Genomic DNA, 19,608 nt, shown 5'->3' with positions numbered 1-19,608 from the left:
AATAGGGTTGTAATGCTTGCTTGGATTTTCAAGGAAGTACCAGTTATGCCAAGACGTGGTGCAATGGGTAGTAATTTGGATAAAGGAATGTAAGCCAACAAAGAAAATTAAGGGTTACTGAAGCTAAAGAATAGGGAATATGCGCGTAGGTGGGTGTAAAATAATAAAAAAAGTTGTTGAGGAATGTGTAATTGTGTATTGATTTGTTGCAATTGGTTTTTTGTTTATAGATAAATTATTATCCTTGTTTAAAAATATTCAAAATGCTAGTAAAAATATTGATAATAAAAAACAAATTCATCTTATATTTTTATATTTAAAAAATCAAATTTTTATATTTCGTGGTATCTTTTTTATCTCATCCCTGGTCATTTATAAAGTTTGGATTCATATATATATATATAGGTCAGAGAGAGATTACAGATTTTGTAACATCATTAATAGATAGCAATTTCAGTAACAGAGTTAGGATTCATATATTTAACGAGTAATATTTATGGCCCATGAGGAATTTGCCCAACAACGGGGTTATTAATTATGGTTAAGCAATTGGGTATGTCTAAAACAAGGACAACAATTAGGCTGCATTTGTTTTTACTTTTTAGAGATAGACGGAACATGACACTGAAATGGAGATAATAAGACGGAGACACTAAAAATTATCTTTTGTGTATTGTATTTGGATACAATGGACAAGACATTAATGTAATGTCTAGTATTATGTTTGGATACACATGAATAAGACTAAAATATTATATGAAATAACTAAAATAATCCTGTGATTCCAAATTTTCTACATCAATACAAATTAATTTAATAAAAAATGAGAGTACGTAGGAGTACAGACGGAACTTGAAAAAAATATTTGAAGAGGCAAAAAATTTTAATAAAAAATATATTAGTATTTATATTAAAATAAAATTTATAAATATAATTATTTTATTTTAAAATTTATTATTAATATGTAGGAATAAATATGGTTAAGATTAACAAAAAAAATAAATTTGAGTTTGATTAATAAAAAATTTTGTTTAAGTTAATAAGCCAAATTAATTTTAAATAAAAAATTAATTTTAAAAAAAATTCATTTTTACATGAAAAAATAATTAGTTTTTGCATATAAAAATTTATTTTTATTTAAAAAAAACTAATTTTTTTATCTAAAAACTGATTTTTCTTTATAAAAAATTGATTTTTCTTTAAATTATATAAAATTAATTACAATTTATAAATTATTTTTTAGCATTTTAAAAGATCAACTTTACTTTTGCTAATATTTATCTTTCAAAAGTTTTAAGATTAATTATTTTTGTTATTATTTTTATTACAAATCAAATAATATAATATAAGGTTAAAATGGTATTGAAGTAAAACGATAAAAAGAAAAGAATTATCTACCCCCAATAAAAAATTCTATAGAAAAGAGAGAGTATCTGGAAAAGAAAGAGATAGAGGAAGAATAAGAAGAAAAAAGTATATCTGAACAACGCAATAGGAAAAATAAAAAGGGATAATATTGGAAAAAAAAGAAAACAAAATTTATAAAATTGCCCGTGTCCACTCTTCTAAATCCCGTGTCCATCATTGTCCTTCGTGAAAGAGTGGACACAAAAGTATAAAAAACTGTCTCGGAAACAATATGTCCACTGTCCATGTTTCCGTGTCCTGTCCCCGAAAACAAACGGCTACCTTATGTGCTTATTAGATGCACCATATTTATATAGACCATTAGATTTGATTATATGAAAATCAAAGGCTAATATAAAGAAGAGTATTGATGGACTCTAATAAATACAGAATATCATAGTACATAAATAAATGCTTTAAATGGCAATACTTTAATACGCAATACTTTAAATGACAATAGAATCTTTTATTCTTAAATAATTAAATTTAAAATATATAAATACAAAAATATGAGTATTTTTATATTTTTTATTCAATAAAATTAATTATTATACAATAAATTTTTATAATATTAAAAAATTATATTAAAATAAAATTTTAAACTGTAACATAAAAATATAAAATAATTAAAATTTTATTTTATATTATTTGACAAATAATTATATTATTATATTCAAAAATTTATTAATTAACTAATTTTGTTAAAGATATTATTATATAAAATAATTTTTCATTAAAATATTTTGAAAATATAATTTATTTAAAACATTATATATAATACATGAAAATATTAATTTTTTTATTTTTTTTCAATTTTTTTAGAAAAATGAAATAAAAATAATATAATTCTAAATACATGTCTATCACATTATATATTTACTTATATTAGTAAGACCTAAACTAATCAAGCTTACGTATTTAAAAATATATAATATATAAATACAATAAAATAAATATTTTTTATTTATTAAAATTAACATTTAAAGTTTCATATATAAAATATTTAAAATTATATATTTATAATAAGATCATTTTTTATTTTTATTATTTTCAAGTATTTTTTTATTATTTTAGTTAAATTTTTTATTCTCTAACTCGACCAAATTTATAGGGCAGTTTACATAAATAAATTGTTTGCCCCCTCAAATGTACGCAATTGTATTGTTTCAAATATGAAGATGCAAAGTCACCAAAAAAAATATGAAGATGCAAATACATTATTTCATATATTTATAGAAACTGCTGCCGCCAGTAGTGGTTTACCGAAACACATCATCTGCTATAGCCAACAGCACAGAAACCGCTAGAGACTATCGCGATTTCTGTTTGTTTGTAAATTATATGTATTGGGACACGTGCATAAACCGTTGGAAGCAGCGATTTACGTTAAGTATGAAAACAAGTAGTAAAACTAATATTTATTTAAAAAAATAATTACAAAACAAATAATTAATGATATATACAATTTAAATAATATCATAAATAAAAAAATTTAATTTATAATTTCACAGTATAATTTAAAAATATAAATATGCATATAATAAATTTTTTATTTGTATTTATTATTAAAAGTGAAACCAAATTACAAATAAAAAAATACAGTACTCAAAGTATTAAATTATATAAACCAAGACTTTTTTTTTTTATTCTCATCTCTTTTAAAATTTATAAACCAAGACCAAATAATATATATTTTCTGTAATTGTAGAATTCTTTTGTTAAAATTATATTTTATTTAAATATTTAAAAAATTAAAATAAAATTAATTTTAAATTTTAAAATACAAATTTTTATATAATCTATGTTGATAGGGAGGTATAATTATTTTGATAGATGTTAGTAATTTTATTTTTTTTAATTTATAAAATAATTCATAAGAATATAAATTTTACCAATTAACATGTATTTAAAAAATCATCTTTAAATCTTAGCCATATAACTCAAAAGGTCATTGCATTTATATTTTTTAGGATTTTAAAAAATAAAAATTATTTATATTTTATAGTTGATTGATTGGATAAATAATAGTGATAGCATCATAATTTTGATGAATAAAATAAAAAATATAAATATGCATGTAATAGTTTTTTATTTATATTTATTATTAAAATGAGATTAAATAGCAAATCAAATAGTGAATACTCACAGAGTACTAAAATATATAAACTAAGACTAATTTTTATTTTTTTTATCTTCGTCCCTTCTAAAACTCATGAATGATAAAATAATTTATTTTTAGTAAAAAAATCACTAAAGTATATATTTTTCTTTAAAAATTACTTCATTTTTTATCCATATAAATCATATGATTGCAAAAAATATATACTCAACCTAAACTGATGTCGCCTCCAGCGGTTTACACGTGTCCTAATACACATAAACCGCTACTGGCAGTAGCAGTTTATGGCCAAAGCATCAACAAACAGAAATTGCGACAGCCTCTAGCGGATTATGTGCCTCTAGCGGTTTATGTGTTCCCCATTCGCAAGTAATCCGCTGCTGTGTATAGCGGATTATGTGTTTCGATTAACCACTACTGCCGCGGTTTCTATAGATATATGAAATAATGTATTTGCGTATTCATATTTGAAACAATGCAATTACGTAAATTTGAGAGACAAATAATTTATTTATGTAAATTGCCCAAATTTATATATATGAAAAATTAGTGTAAATGACATAATATTTTCAAAATACTTTTATTTTTTTATATTTATATGTTTTATATTTTTAATTACGTAAGTTTGATTAGTTTAGATCTTATTAATAAAATAAATATGTAATATGAAAGGCATGTTTTTAGAATTATATTATTTATTCTGTTTTAAAAAAATTGAAAAAAATAGAAAGGTTAATTTCATGTATTATATATAATATTTTAAATAATTATATTTTTAAAATATTTTGATGAAAAATTATATTATATAATAATATCTTTAATAAAATTAGTTAGTTAATAAATTTTGAATATAATAATCTAATTATTTGTCAAGTAATATAAAATAAAATTTTAATTATTTTATATTTTTATGTTACAGTTTAAAATTTTATTTTAATATAATTTTTTAATATCATAAAAATTTCTTGCATAATAATTAATCTTATTGAATAAAGAATACTCATATTTTTGTATTTATATGTTTTATATTTAATTATTTAAGAATAAAAGATTCTGTTACTCTTTAAAGTATTGTGTATAGTCACCAAAAAAAAATATTGTATATTAAAGTATTTTCATTTAAAGCATTTATTTATGTATTAGGATATTCTGTATTTATTAGAGTCCATCAATGCTCTTCTTTCATATTAGCCTTTGATTTTCATCTAATCAAATCTAATGGTCTATATAAATATGGCATATCTAATAAGCACATAATTATTGTGCTCGTTTTAGACATACCCTAACAACCTAATTAATATATCTACCTACCGTTTTTAGGGGTGGATTAAAATCCCTACCAAAATCTCCACCTACCACATCAACAAACAACAAAAATCTCTGTTGCCATTTGCCAATCCTTATATTTTCCTTTGTAAGGTGTGCTGGAATAAGATGAGGGTGCTATGGTCAACCTCCATGGGCTTTCAAAAAGCCGAACCATGTTAGTGAGCTTCAGTTAATCAAATATTAATAGTTTTTCAATTTAGTGTCGATCACATTTGTTTCGGCCTACTTTGATCTTTCATTCGTTAAATTGAAAGGTAACTGACGGTGTCTCTAAAAGTTTTTAATAAATTGAATGTGGAATTCATGATAGATTTTTCTACTTATACCTTTTATTGACCCGATTCTGATTTTTGTTCATAATCTCCTTTAGGATATTTGAATCTGCTTTGTTGGGGCCATGGAGAGATGAACTACGAAGATTGTTAATTGGGTTCTCTTTGATGAATCATTGAGGTTGAGCGGAGGCAAATGAATCGTAATCAAAACCGAAACAGGAAAAGAAAAATCCATGGACAGTATTCAGTAGGTGATTAAAAATAGATTCAATTTTGGTCTTTGGGTACTTTTGTTTAGCTTATTTTTAGGGCAAAAAACCAGATTAAACCAAGGGAAGTTGAAAATTACTTAGATAAGCCAAACTGAAATTCGTTTCTGCAATGAGCCAAACCCTATATTTATATAATTCGAACCAGTGTGGTTCGAACTCAATTCATTAGTAATTCGAACCAGAGTGGTTCGAATTATGAAGAGGGAAATTCATTCAAGTAAATCGAACCAGGGTGGTTCGAATTACTTGGGAGGAAAACGTATCACATAATTCGAACCACACTGGTTCGAATTATATAGGGAGAAGCTGCATCAAGTAATTCGAACCAGGCTGGTTCGAATTACACAAATTGAATTCAAACCAGTCCGGTTCGAATTAGTGGTAGACAGTGCAGTATATATATGGTTCTAAACGTGAGTTGCTCTCATAGAGGGTGTAATATGGCTAGTGAGGAGAGTTTTGGGGTTTTGGTTCACCATAGAGGATCCATTAAGAGAAAAACTCGCTCCGGTGTGAAGTTCACAGATAAGGATCCTCTCTGTATCGTCGTGAAACCAACGACGAGCTATGATGATCTTGTTAGATCTGTGCTGATGAAACTCGGTCTGGAAGGTGCGAAGCGAGTGAAGAAGTTTTTCTATCGCATTCCAATCACTGTCTTGCAGGATACGGTGAAGTATGATTGCTTCACGATTGGTAGTGATGAGGACCTGCAAGTCATGTTTCTATGTCGGAGGCAGTTTCCCGAGGTTAGGACACCAGAGTTGTTGGCAAAGTTGGTTGATGTGGTATCCAGCTCAGGGGGTTCGAACCGGAATGCCACCACTGAAGCAGCGGCAGCCGGTTCGAGTTCAAGGCCTGCCGTTGCTTCTTCGTCCGTCCCTGTGTACGAGCCAGCGGTCGAACCAGTCGCCTCCCCGTCTTTTGCTGTTGATCTGAATGATGGAGTAGGCGACGTGGTAGGATCAGTTGATATTCTGCCGAACGCTTTACAGGGAGTTCCACCAGTTGGCGTCGGTGACGGAGTGTTGGGTGATGTAGAGGAGGACGACGTCGAGCCGGATATGATTGAGGATGACAGCGGCGACGAGGTTGGAGCGACTGAGCCTGCTTTGGTAGTCGGTGGTTCTAGTTCTGGCACACAGCAGTATCCACCACATTTTTCCTCTTTGGACCTAGATGCCATGAGGCAAGAGGGTGTTTCAGGGAACTCTGTTGGATTCGGAGCTAGAGATGCTGAAGGGACCGCTGGTTTGACAGAGTTCCAGGTTGGTCAGCAATTTCAGGATAAAGACGAGGCCCTGTTAAGTGTGAAGACTTACAGCATCCGGCGAGGGGTACAGTACAAGGTTGTGGAGTCTGATCATCGCCGTTATGTGGGCAAGTGTTCTGAGTTTGGGAATGGGTGCACATGGTTGATTCGACTGAGTCTGCGGAAGCGCAAGGGCATTTGGGAGGTCAAGCGGTACAATGGACCTCACACTTGTCTTGCGACCTCCATCTCGAGTGACCACAGGAGCTTGGATTATCATGTGATTTCCGCGTTCGTTATGCCAATGGTTAGGGCCGATGCATCCGTCAGCATCAAGGTGCTCCTAAATGCCACGGCAGCACACTTCGGGTTTAGGCCGACTTACAGGAGGGTCTGGATGGCGAAGCAGAAGGCAATTGCCCTCGTATATGGTGACTGGGATGAGTCATACAACGAGCTCCCCAGGTGGGTTTTGGGAGTCCAATTGACGATGCCTGGTACTGTTGCAATCCTACGGACGAGCCCCGTTCGAGTTAGTGGACAAGTAGACGAGTCTCAAGCTTTTTTTCACAGACTTTTCTGGACGTTTCCACCGCTCATCCAGGCATTTCGCCATTGCAAGCCTTTAGTTAGCATTGATGGGACCCATCTGTATGGGAAGTACGGGGGTACTTTGCTCATCGCGATTGCACAGGACGGGAACTCCAACATTCTACCCGTTGCATTCGCACTAGTAGAAGGTGAGAATGCAGAGTCTTGGTCATTCTTTCTCTCCCACCTTAGACAGCACGTGACACCGCAGCCCGGTCTTCTGGTTATATCGGACAGGCATAACGGCATAAAGGCTGCGCTTGAGGCTCCGGACGGGGGTTGGTTACCTCCATCTGCATACCGTGCATTCTGCATTCGACACGTAGCGGCTAATTTTGCCCTTACCTTCAAGGGCAAGGATGCACGTAGGCTTCTAGTGAATGCCGCATATGCCAAGACCGAGGTTGAGTTTGATTACTGGTTTGATATTCTTCGGTCTGAAGACCCGGCTATGTGTGAGTGGGCGAACCGGATTGATTATTCCTTATGGACTCAGCATCGTGACGAGGGACGGAGATTCGGTCACATGACGACGAATATCTCGGAGTGTGTGAACTCAATCCTAAAGGGTGTCAGAAACCTCCCTGTTTGCTCTTTGGTGAAGGCAACATATGGAAGGCTTGCGGAACTCTTTGTTCGCAAGGGTAGAGAGGCTGAGGCCCAGATGGGAACCGGACAGCAATTCAGTCAGTACTTGGTGAAGTGTATAGAGGCCAACTTGAAGAATTCGAGGTGCTTCACGGTGACTTTGTATGACCGGGATAACTCCGAGTTCACCGTAGCCGAGACCACCCCGACGGGCTCTTTCTCATTAGGTACCTACAAAGTATCGCTTGCATCCAGGACCTGTGACTGCGGGTACTTCCAGGCACTTCATTTCCCGTGCCAGCACGCACTTGCATGCTGCGCCTACTCACGGGTTACCTGGTCCTCTTATGTTCACAGCGTGTATCAGATTAGTTCAGTGTTCCGTGTGTACCAGATGGGATTCACACCGCCGATACCGGAGGGATTCTGGCCACCTTACGACGGGCCAACCGTGATCCCGGACCCTGCCAAGAGGCGGGCAAGAGAGGGTCGTCCGAGATCGACTAGGATACGGACGAACATGGACGAGGCAGATCCGAATCGGCCAAAGAGGTGTGGCCTTTGTCGCCAACCCGGACACACCCGCAGGAGTTGCCCACAGCTTGGAGGACCGTCTCACACGGGGGGCCAGTAGTAGCGATCTTGTTATTGTTAGTGTTTATTGATTTTATTTTTCCTGTAACTTGTTATTGAAGATGATTTGTGTTATCTGTTTATCCTTTTAACTTCTAGTAATGAAAAAGTTGCATCTGAATTTGAATTTGGTTAGAAATCCCATGACTACAAAAGTTGATAACTACAGTGTCATATGATTCAATGATAATACATAGTCACTAATCCACAAGGTAAATAACAGATTTTTAAGTACAATAAGATGAGCATACAACAAGGAAAAATAGCTCTAAAGTAAATCATCTAAAATACATGAGTGAACCCTAACGTCCAAAATACATGACATGTAAATCATCTAAACAAGTGGGAGCCTGTCCCACAACGACGGGGAACCCGTGGCCTCTGACCTCTGCGGATGAACGGCTCCTCATCCTCTATCTCATCTGCGTCCTCATGCGGGGTAGGCTGTGCGGGTGGCGTAAAATGGAGTGGTGCGACAGACGGCCCGGCGACAGACTGTGATGCAGCGGTGTAAGCGGAATGTGGGGTACCTCCCAAAGCAAACTGGTCACCAACAGGAGTCGTAGCAGGCTCGTTCAGATCAACATCTAAGGGTGCCTGCGTGGCAGGGGTCTGAGGACGCCTCCTGCCCGGCTCGTCCTCCTGCATGATAGCCGAAATCTCCGCCAGAAACCATGGACTGCCGAAGTCCGGATCGAGCGTATCTGCCCCAAGGAAGTCCTGCCACTGTGATCCGGGAATAACCCATGGAGTACCGTCCTGCTGAGGCTGGTCGTCGGTGGGTACTCCAACAAAGTAATGTCCAAAAGGACCGGACCCAAGTCCAGCGTCACTAGGCTCAGCCCCGTCACCCATCCCGGAGCCATACCACTCACCTCCGTGAACCCCATCCTGGGTACTACCACCAACAACTGAGGCCGCCCCTGCACCATCCCCGCCCTCAGGCCCATGCTGATCATCGTCATCGTCCTGAGGGTCAGGTGCAGCGGCATGAACCGCAGCACGCCCTCTACCTCTGCCAGGATGATGTCGTCGTCGACCCCTAGCGGGGCCGGCCTCGTCGCCAGCCTCCATAGCACGCTCAAGCCAACCCCAGTCACGCTGGCTACGACGTGTGCCCACGCGAGCTCTCCTATCAACCCGCCTCCTATCCGGCACGTCGTCAGGCCGATCCATCTCAGGTACTTGCCCAGCTCCCCGCTGTGAGGCCTCAACAGGAATAGCAGCGGCTCTCGGATCGCCCAACTGCGGATCCGGAGACAAAAACCTCTTCCCGTGCTGACTCCACCAATCCAAGAACAGATGCGACAGACCAGGGTCAGCAACAACATCGAATCTCAGCACGCTCTCCGTACGGTCCTCCCAATACTGATGCCACTTCTGCAAATGGGACGGGAACCATCGATCGCCGCCTCTGCCGTCCTTCGACATCAGAAAGTCGATGTTCAGGGCGGCCTGTGGACGGGGCTGCACCCCTCCAAACTGCGGAAGAACTCTGTCTACCTGATGTCACTCTATGACGGCAAAGTAGATAAGCGATGTAACAGACCGCCACAGCACCATATGCCGAGGCTCCAAAACCTCGGGATGCACGACCTGAAGTACGTCAGGGCTACTGTACGGCATCCAGATAAACTGCACGCATAACGATACAATGTCAGGGCAACTCGTGATGCCAACTCGTAAATTGTGGTTAAATAAAAAAACTTATTAAGTTACATACTGACCTCTCTATCCTGCAACCGGTCTATCCATAGCCTCCACGTCTGAACTCTAGGACCCTTCTCGCTACTGGAAGGGATGTAACCTGACCACCTGCAACATGCACATGTGTTACCGCTACTTATATGTGTGCTTAGGGTATCCAATAGTAAATTGAAATAGACAAAGATTAGGGAAGTACCTCGAGGCCAGTGGCCAGCTGAACGTCTCAAATCCTGCAGGCCTAAACCGAGGAAATCGCCAGAAAATCCATGACTGAAGTAGCTGAAGTGGGCCCGCTAGCTTGATAACATTTCTGTTCGCCACACGGCACATGCACCGGTACAACCATGCCAGTGCTGCAGAACCCCAGCTGTAGGTCCCCATCTCCTCCAGCCTAGCTACAAACGGAAGCCATCTGATGTGAACGCGGTTACCCGACTTGTCCGCAAAAAGCTGCGTGCCCAACAACATCATGATGTACGCACGGGCATAACGACGCACAGTATCCTCATCAGCTCCCTCCGGGCACTCACCAAACGTCTCCTGAAACCAGCTGCAGTTGACCGCGTACTTCTGAACCTGGCTAGGAGGAGGTACCACTCTAAACAACTCCTCGAACCAAACCCAGGCTGGACGGCCACCCTCGATGTATATATGGAACTCTGATAGGCAGCCGCTGACGTAACGCCCGTCCACTGGCAAACCCAGCTGGTATGCCACGTCCTGCAGTGTGATAGTGCACTCTCCGAACGGCATATGAAACGTGTGAGTCTCCGGACGCCATCGCTCAACAAACGCACTCACAAGGGCCTCGTCCAACCGGAACCATCTATCGTTCAACCTTGCAAGATGGTAAAGACCAGCCATCTGCAGGTACGGAACGTATCTGTCATCCAGGACCATGCCCTGCTGCCGCCGCATGCTCCTGATGCATCGCTGAGGCTGCGGAAGAAATGAACCGCATTCTTAGAACCAGCTTAATTACCGGTGACAAACATAATCAACACGATAATTGATAAACCAAAAAATCTTACTATGTATAGCCGCTTAAAAATACCAAGAATGAGAACCATTTGCATAAGAAACTTAAATTAGAAACCCCCATAGGCTACTGACATGAAAGATCTAACATTATAAAACCACAACTAAACCGCCTACATAAACCACTACTAGAAACCACTAACGTAAACCGTTAACGTAAACCGCTTACATAAACCACATACATAAACCACTAACATAATCCACTAACATAAACCACTAACATAAACCACTAAGATAAACCACCAACATAAACCACTAACAAAAACCACTAACGTAAACCGTTAACGTAAACCGCTTACATAAACCACATACATAAACCACATACATAAACCACTAACATAAACCACTAACATAAACCACTAACATAAACCACTAAGATAAACCACTAACATAAACCACCAACATAAACCGCTAACAAAAACCACAAACGTAAACCGTTAACGTAAACCGCTTACATAAACCACATACCTAAACCACTAAGATAAACCACTAACATAAACCACTAAGATAAACCACTAAGATAAACCACCAACATAAATCACTTACAAAAACCACTAACATAAACCATTTACAGAAATCACTAATATAAACCACTAAAATAAACCACCAACTAAACCAATATCTTACTCGCATGCCAAACCACAAACTCACATGTACCGGTAAAACAAAGTTATTTCCATACTAACCTCTTCGTTGATGACCCCAGCTATATGGGCGACTCCGTCCAAGCGATATAACCGCGCCGGATCGTCTCCCATGAGCAGAATATTGCGTTCAGGTCTTTCGCGGAGAGAATCTGGGTCGTTTTCTCTGAGATTTGGTGGGGCAGGGGAAGGTGAGAATGGTTCGAATGAGGCTGATTCGAACTCCTTATATAGCCCATTCCCTAGTAATTCGAACCGGGGTGGTTCGAATTACTAACAACCTTGCTTAAGCGTAATTCGAACCAGGGTGGTTCGAATTACATGAAGAACACATTTCCCCCTAATTCGAACTGGAGTGGTTCGAATTACTTGCATAGGTAGTTCGAACCAGTCTGGTTCGATTTACATTCAATTTTTTCTTCGAAATTCGAACTGGTCTGGTTCGAATTATTTGAGGATGAAGTTCGAACTACTCTGGTTCGAATTACATAAAAATATGATCTGGCTCATTGCTGTATCGATTTTCATTTTGGCTCATATAGGTAAATTTGGATTGATGTTGGCTTATTATAGTGTTTTGCCCTTATTTTTATTTTCTTTTTTAGTTTGGTATGATGCGAGCCTTTTGGGTTTTCATGTAGTAGCCTTGGAGTTTTCATGTGTTAATCGACTTAACTTTTCGTGAGATTGAAGGTTCCAAATGTTTCAAGATTTTTCTTTCTTTCCTCACCTATTGCTATGTATTTAAGTAATTTAAAAAGAGAATTGTGGTTGTGTTTGGTAGTAGGAAAAACCTCAATTGCTGGATCTGCTCTTCTTACTATAAAGCGGTGTTCTAATCATAGATCTTTGTGCCAGGCTTGTGATTTGGGGTAGTGGATTGATCTCTCTCTCTCTCTGCTTAAGTCAAGTCCATTCTCTCTTTCCCTCTCTTTCTATCTTGCAATGATTGTCACTTAAATTTTATTAGTTTTAGAAAAATACTACTTATATTTAAAATTCAGCTTTTTGTCACGGTAAATTTTAGAAGGTTAAATTTAACAGTATTTGTATAATTTTTTAGAGTGTTTGAGAATACTCTAGATAGTTCTGGAACGTTCTAGAATGTCCTAGAAGGTTCCGAAATACTCTAGAAGGTTCTAGAAGACTCTGGAAGGTCATAGAGTATTCTAAAAGAGTGTGGATGTATATAGGAGTATAAAAAGTAGTATGGAAGAATCTAGAAGTATTTAGAAAGTTGTGGTATGATGGATATTTGTAATGAAGGTTCTAGATGATTAATCTAGACCGTTGATTAGATTTAATACTAACCATCCATTGAGAAAGTGGATGGCTATAAATAGGAGGTGAGAGTTAGTGTGAGTTGTGTGTGAATTATTTGTAACAAATACTTGAGTAATTAAGTGTTCTTTCCATCAAGCTTCCTTTCTCTTGTGTTCTCTTGTATTCTTAGCTTTCTTACTAAGTATTGAGAGTTAGGCTGACTTGGTCTTAGCTCAAGAGGTTGAGTAAGTTCGAGTGCCGGCACAGTAGCGTTGGAGTGTGTCCAAGGCCGTGACAATTTGGTATCAGAGCAAGGTTCGAGAGGGAGCACAAGTGGTTTGTGGGTATGGCTTCTAGTGTAACCATGGAGCATGTTGAGACTCAAAGGGGAAGGAATGTTATTCCTTCTCAGTGGGGAGGCAAGAAGGTCCGTTCTTCAAGTGAGCCTAGAGGTAAGGACTCTAACTTCTTAGAAGAGAGAGTTTCTGTGTTGGAGAATGTTCTATCCTCGATGGATGAGCGTTTCCAAAGGATAGAACATGACAATGAGACCCTCGAGGCTCACGTGTTGGGAGAACTAGATGCTTTCAAAGAAAGCATACTCCAAATCGAAGAGAAGCTTGAGAATTCCTTGAAGCTATTTGAGGAAGTTCGAGTTTGGTTCGAGGAGGAAAAATCTCGACTAACCATTATAAGGGAGACAACAAAGATTGATCTGCCAAAGCCAAAGGAGTTCAAGGGCGTGTGGGACGCTCAAGAGGTGGAGAACTTCCTATGGCAAATGGAGAGGTACTTTGAAGGCCAAAGGATGGTCGAAGAAGCAATAAAGGTACGCACTGCAGCTCTCTACCTTTCTATACATCAATTGCCACCCTCTACGTTACTGCACCTCCTTTCTACAAAAGGTCTAAAAAGTCAAAAGAGACTAATGCCACGTGTTGCAAAACTGTAGTTGATAGTCTTGACACATACGATCTATATGTGTGGATTGTTTTTACTATCCATATCATAGAAGTCCCCAGGCCCCATACGGTTATGTTTGTGTATCACTTTTTGTTTAGGAAAACCGAGGTTCTTCTTTGTTGTTTTGCCATCATATTTATGTTTATTTTCGTTGTTGAGAAGCAACAAGTGAAGAGTGAAGAAGGTGATGAATGAAATGACCGAGAAACAACATTCACACTAGTGGTGGCTTGACACTACCACCACCAACCGTTCCCCATGGCTTCAATGCACTCTTTTCGGTTCCAAACTTTATTCCTCTTTCTCCATCCTTATTAATTTGCATAGTAAAAAATAGTTGCAATTTTTGACAAATTCGTAAGTTGTAATTATTAGATTGTGTTGTAACTTGTTATATGCACAGAGAGTCCTTTGCCTATCCTTTTTTAGCCTCTTTTTTTCCTCCAAACCGGTTTGATGCAATGTGAGTATGTAGCTCTTACTACTTCCATTGTCAGCCACTTATGCACAACATCTTCAGGCCTAAGGCCCATCTTAGACATGGCTGCCACTGCATGTCTACAAGGCATACCTATAGACATGAATTCAATTTACCACATGCAATCAATCTTTTGTAACAAATATACAATTTTACAAGTACAAAATAGTATTCAAAACAAGTTTACCAGTTAGCTGCCATAGGTTGCATGTGCATGTTCTTTCTTCAAGATTAACCCCAACCTTGTGATTTCGACAGTGCACTTCAAAAAGAACTCTTTTACTATCTCCAGTCCAGATAGCTTTCCATTTTTGGCTTTTTGGCTTAATGAAGTCGTCCGGTCTTTTTTGAATACCCAAGGCATGTACAATATGCACTATTTCAATCCCCCACCTAAAACGATAGCGTTTTTACCGTTAAGTGACATATGCTTATTCCAGTTGTTTTCAACGCCAAAATGCACAGAAGAACCGCCATATATCACGGAATACAAAGACAGAGATCGGGACATATTATTTTTTTGGACAGAAATCGCTTTGTCCTTATTATGAAAATTGGACAAGGACCGAATTTAATGTTTACTCTTAGTATTTTCTTTTTGTATTTGGGCATACGGGCCAGATTCAGTCCAATCCCGACAACCTTTCTGACCCGATGGGAAAGATGCGTGACCAGAGGTCTAGCTCCACCAGAGACACCATTGTCGCTCAGAGGAAGAACACCGTTACCGTTCCATGGATCTTAAACTATTGTCTTAACCCACTTGCGCTGGTTCTTTTTGCTTTGAATCTGACCTACCACTCATCTTCATCATTCCGCCATGTCGCTCCTCCTCTCCCCCAACCCGTTTCGTGGCTGGATAGAAACCGGTCGTGGAGCATGGATCCTCGTCGTAGCCGCGCTGAAGAGGCCGATTCTGGCCCGCCACTATCCTCACCTTCAAAACGATCTGCTTGTTCGGTCATTCTCCACCGCAGAACCACAGCTTGCCCTTTGCCATCATCGCTGCTAGTCGGAGCTCGGAGCGGTTGGTTGTGTCGACGATCCGATGGGTTTCGCGTGCTTCTATATGAAAACTGTCCAAACTTGCATCTTGCATTGATTTACCATTTTCTGCGATGCTTGGAGAGTTTCCAGCCTGTTGGTTGAGACGATACTCACTGTTATCGCTCCCGAGATTAGATAAGTTCTCATCTGTTCTCAAATGTATTATTAGAAGTAATAAACGTTACTACTTTTTTCTATTGATAAATGTTACGTTACTCGCAATTTTTTTGAGAGATTTTACTTTCTTTTCCTTTTAAGAAAGAAGAGCTACTGCTTGTGTTTATGGATAACACTACTCATCCTTCATTCATCCTTTCAATTTAATATTTTATTATTTTAATTTTTAATTAATTATGTTTTCTGTTTTTAACAAACTACAATTAGTTTTAGAAAAATACTACTTACATTTAAAATTCAACATTTGTTCATCTTTTTAATTTAATAATATTATTTAATTATTTTTTAATTAAATTACTTTACTATTTTTTAGTAAACATATTGTTAATCATATTTAGTTTAAATTTTATTTAATTAGATGTGTCTGTTTTAATTTTTTTAATTATTATAATAAAAGACTAATTAAAGAAATAAGTTAAAAAATATTTGGTTGCATTGATAAAAATATTATATATGATAAAAACTCAGATAATATATGTTTAATAATTTTTTCTTCTTCTAAAAAATATTTTTGCATAAGTATATTACAAAAAGAAAAATATATTCACTTTATTGTGAAAGTATGTATTTTATAAGAGTATTTGTAAATGACACAACACAAAAAATTAATATTCAAAGTTTAAATTTGATTCGTTACAATATATTAATGATAGATTATGATAAATACAAGTCCAAAAATAGAAGATGATAATTTTCACAAATCCACAAAAAAAAATCTCAATTCATGCCTAAAATCAAGCATTTTCTACCATTAAGTCTGAATCCACAAAAAAGGGAAGCACTTACGGTGAATCAATAAAAAAGAAAAAACACAAAAATCGTTAGACTTTTAATCCCACTTTTAACCAACTCTATTGTATTTGTGCAATACATTCTCGGGCAAAGTATTTGATGGAACTCTATATGAGAAGGAAAGTCTACTTGTACAACAAAATTTAGCTTTTAGTCCGCCTTTAATATTATTTAATTATTTTTTAATTAAAACATATTTCTATATTTAGGATACACATTTATAATTAAGATTAATTTAAATTTTAAAAATTAAAATTTTTTTAACTTCCTACCCACTTCATAATTAGTTATTATTTCCTTCTTTTACAATTTTTGTGTCTCTGTAACACAGTTTTCTTCTTTCTTCTATTCTGCTATAATATTCCAATTTGTGTAGACAAAAAAAATTCAAAGTCAGTGCATTTAGAAAAAAATTAATCCCTTACTTACGACTTTCAGTGATGAATGGTCGAATATAATTATATACTCAAACTAAAATATTTTTAATTGTAGTTTCTTTTTCAATTGTAACACATCTAAAATTATTAAGTTATACAAAAAATATTTTTGAAACACATCTAAAATCATAAATCTAAAATTTAAATTTAAACATTAAAAACAATCGTAACACATCTAAAATTATGAAGTTATACAAAAAAATATTTTTGAAACACATCCAAAATCATAAATCTAAAATTTAAACATTAAAAAGCAATTGTAACACATCTAAAATTATAAAGTTATACATAAAATATTTTTAAAACACTTCCAAAATACAGAAATTGTCCATCCAAATCTTAGGTAAGTTTTTGGCGTGGACGAACGGTGATGTTAATGCGGACGAACAGTGACGAGGAAGAGGAAGGCGGCAACGAAGATGAGTGTTGACGATGAGAAATGCGGCGTTGTGAATGAGCATCGAGAAGGAGGAAGGCAGCGTCGAGGATGAGCGCAGAAGAGGAAGGTGGCGCGGATGAACGCCGGCGAAGGATGACTTCTCTGAATTTTCGATACGCCTCTGGATTTTCAATATGGGGCAAACGTCACTTCTCTGCTTCTTTGAGTGTTTTGTATGAGTTTACTTAATAATTAGATGATTTAAGATTTATTTTAGAATTTTAAAATCAAAATTTTGAATTTTGAATCATTTGATTTTTAGATATGTATTTAAATTATAATATATTAATAATTAAATAGAAACAGAAATTTTTTAAATTTTAAATTTCAGTTTTATTTAGTTTGTATTTTGAATGTGTATTTAATTTTAAAAAGACACTAAATTTATTCATAGAGTAAACTACCATTTGTACCCACGAAAGTTGAAAACGCTGACATATCTACCCATAGAAAAAAGAAATTACCATTTCTACCCATAAAAAATTATTTTTACAGGCAAAATTATCCAAACACTAAAAAATTACCTAAAATCCCTAAATTATCCTCATCTTCACCACCACACCACCTCATTCACCCAATCACCTTTCTAACCCTAACCCTCTTCACCCAGCCACCACCCCTCTTTCCCAACCCTAACCCTCTTCACCCAGTCACCACCCCTCTTTCTCTTTCTAATCTCAAATCCCACCACCCAACACATTCCTTTATCTCTCTGTAAAGCTTTTCTTGGACTTCCGGATTCGCAATCAGCTGCGCTATCCCCCATTCCACCGCCGTCGCCGTCGTGTCCGTTCCCCCGTTCAGGAACTTTGAGCAGAGGAAAACCAATTCATCATTTAAAGGATCAGATTTCCTCCCTTCAACCTTCAGATCGAACAGTGTGTCAAGGTATGAGAACGTTGTTGCGATTTCGTCGGAGCCTGGATTCTCTATAGCTCTTCTTCTCTGTTCAATCAACGGTACAATAAAATCCACCTGTTCCTTTCGAACTTGTAACACTCTTTTCCACTGTTTCGAGAAGAAAGGACTCAGGATCAGAAGTTAATCATCGAGTCTTGGATTCAGAGTTATGAGAATGTTCTTCATCACTTGATCTATTTTCTCCACCTTGTGTTCTTCCATGTCAAGGTCAAAACACATTGCAACGAGGATACAGAACGTCGCGAACCTCGCGTCTTAGCGGACGAAGACAACGCCATTGTTGTTCTCTGCTTCAGTTCTGAGGCGGTTGATGAGCTTCTCCATGGCATTGTCCCTCACGGTACGGAACTCCCTCAGCCTGGTGGAGCTCAGCATGTTCTGAACCATGTTCCACCGCAGAGACTTCCAAACAGGTCCGTAAACAGCGGTGTTAACGGTGAACTTGTTAGAGCTGAAGATAGTCCTGGTAGGATATCTCATCAATGTGGGATTGGAGATTAGAAAGAGAAAGAGGGGTGGTGGCTGGGTGAAGAGGGTTAGGGTTAGAAAGGTGATTGGGTGAAGGAGGTGGTGTGGTGGTGAAGATGAGGGTAATTTAGGAATTTTAGGTAATTTTTTAGTGTTTGGATAATTTTGCCTGTAAAACTAATTTTTTATGGGTAGAAATGGTAATTTCTTTTTTCTATGGGTAGATATGTCAGCGTTTTCAACTTTCATGGGTACAAATGGTAGTTTACTCTTATTCATAATTTTTAGACGTGTTTGTTTTAGTTTTTTTTAATTATTGTAATAAAAGACTGATGGCCAGTTTGGCTAAACTTCTTAAATAAGTTCTTTTGAAAAAGGAGCTTAAAATATAAGGACTTTTATTAATAATAACTTTTAAATAAGTTATTTTGAGTTTGGATAGTTATTATAGAAGTCCTTGTTTTAAAGTTGTGCATTAAATAAGAGTGATAAAATAGCTTTTGAAAATAGGAGAAGTCACATTTTTTAACTTCTTCAAAAGCTCTTAAATAACTTTTTGAAAAGTTAAAAGTTTATCTAAAAAATTGTACCAAACACATTAATGTAACTTTTTATAAGTCAAAAGTTGAAAAAAGTAGCTTTTTGGTATTTCCCAAACGGACCCTGAATATTGTACCATTTTTAAAGGATATCTAGTTGAATTGATATGAGAATTCCATTCAATGGAACTCTCAAAAATATTTATGAATGTGTCTCATTTCACTGTCT

The 19,608-nt window shown here is 36.5% G+C and overlaps 1 protein-coding gene and 1 pseudogene across 2 annotated transcripts; one reads left to right on the top strand and one right to left on the bottom strand.

Annotated features, from left to right (window-relative positions):
- The first annotated feature begins 4,903 nt into the window (after window positions 1-4,903).
- LOC148554512 (uncharacterized) lies at window positions 4,904-9,171 on the top strand. Of its 2 annotated transcripts, none has more exons than XM_088489418.1 (2): window positions 4,904-5,009; window positions 5,226-9,171. In XM_088489418.1, the coding sequence occupies exon 2, from the start codon at window positions 5,804-5,806 to the stop codon at window positions 8,465-8,467; it is 2,664 nt and encodes an 887-aa protein (XP_088345544.1). In that variant the 5' UTR covers window positions 4,904-5,009; window positions 5,226-5,803; the 3' UTR covers window positions 8,468-9,171. The 2 variants fall into 2 exon arrangements, with proteins under 2 accessions (XP_088345544.1, XP_088345543.1); XM_088489417.1 differs by having other exon boundaries at window positions 4,924-5,109.
- A 4,083-nt stretch (window positions 9,172-13,254) lies between these two features.
- Window positions 13,255-18,837, bottom strand: LOC110263127 (cytochrome P450 77A3-like; annotated as a pseudogene).
- Between the last annotated feature and the right edge of the window lie 771 nt (window positions 18,838-19,608).

This window comes from Arachis ipaensis, chromosome B6 (assembly GCF_059453495.1).
Source record: "Arachis ipaensis isolate K30076 ecotype BB chromosome B6, ASM5945349v1, whole genome shotgun sequence".
NCBI lineage: Eukaryota > Viridiplantae > Streptophyta > Magnoliopsida > Fabales > Fabaceae > Arachis > Arachis ipaensis.
Note: the sequence above shows the minus strand (reverse complement) of the source record. Positions and strands in the feature narration are given on the sequence as shown.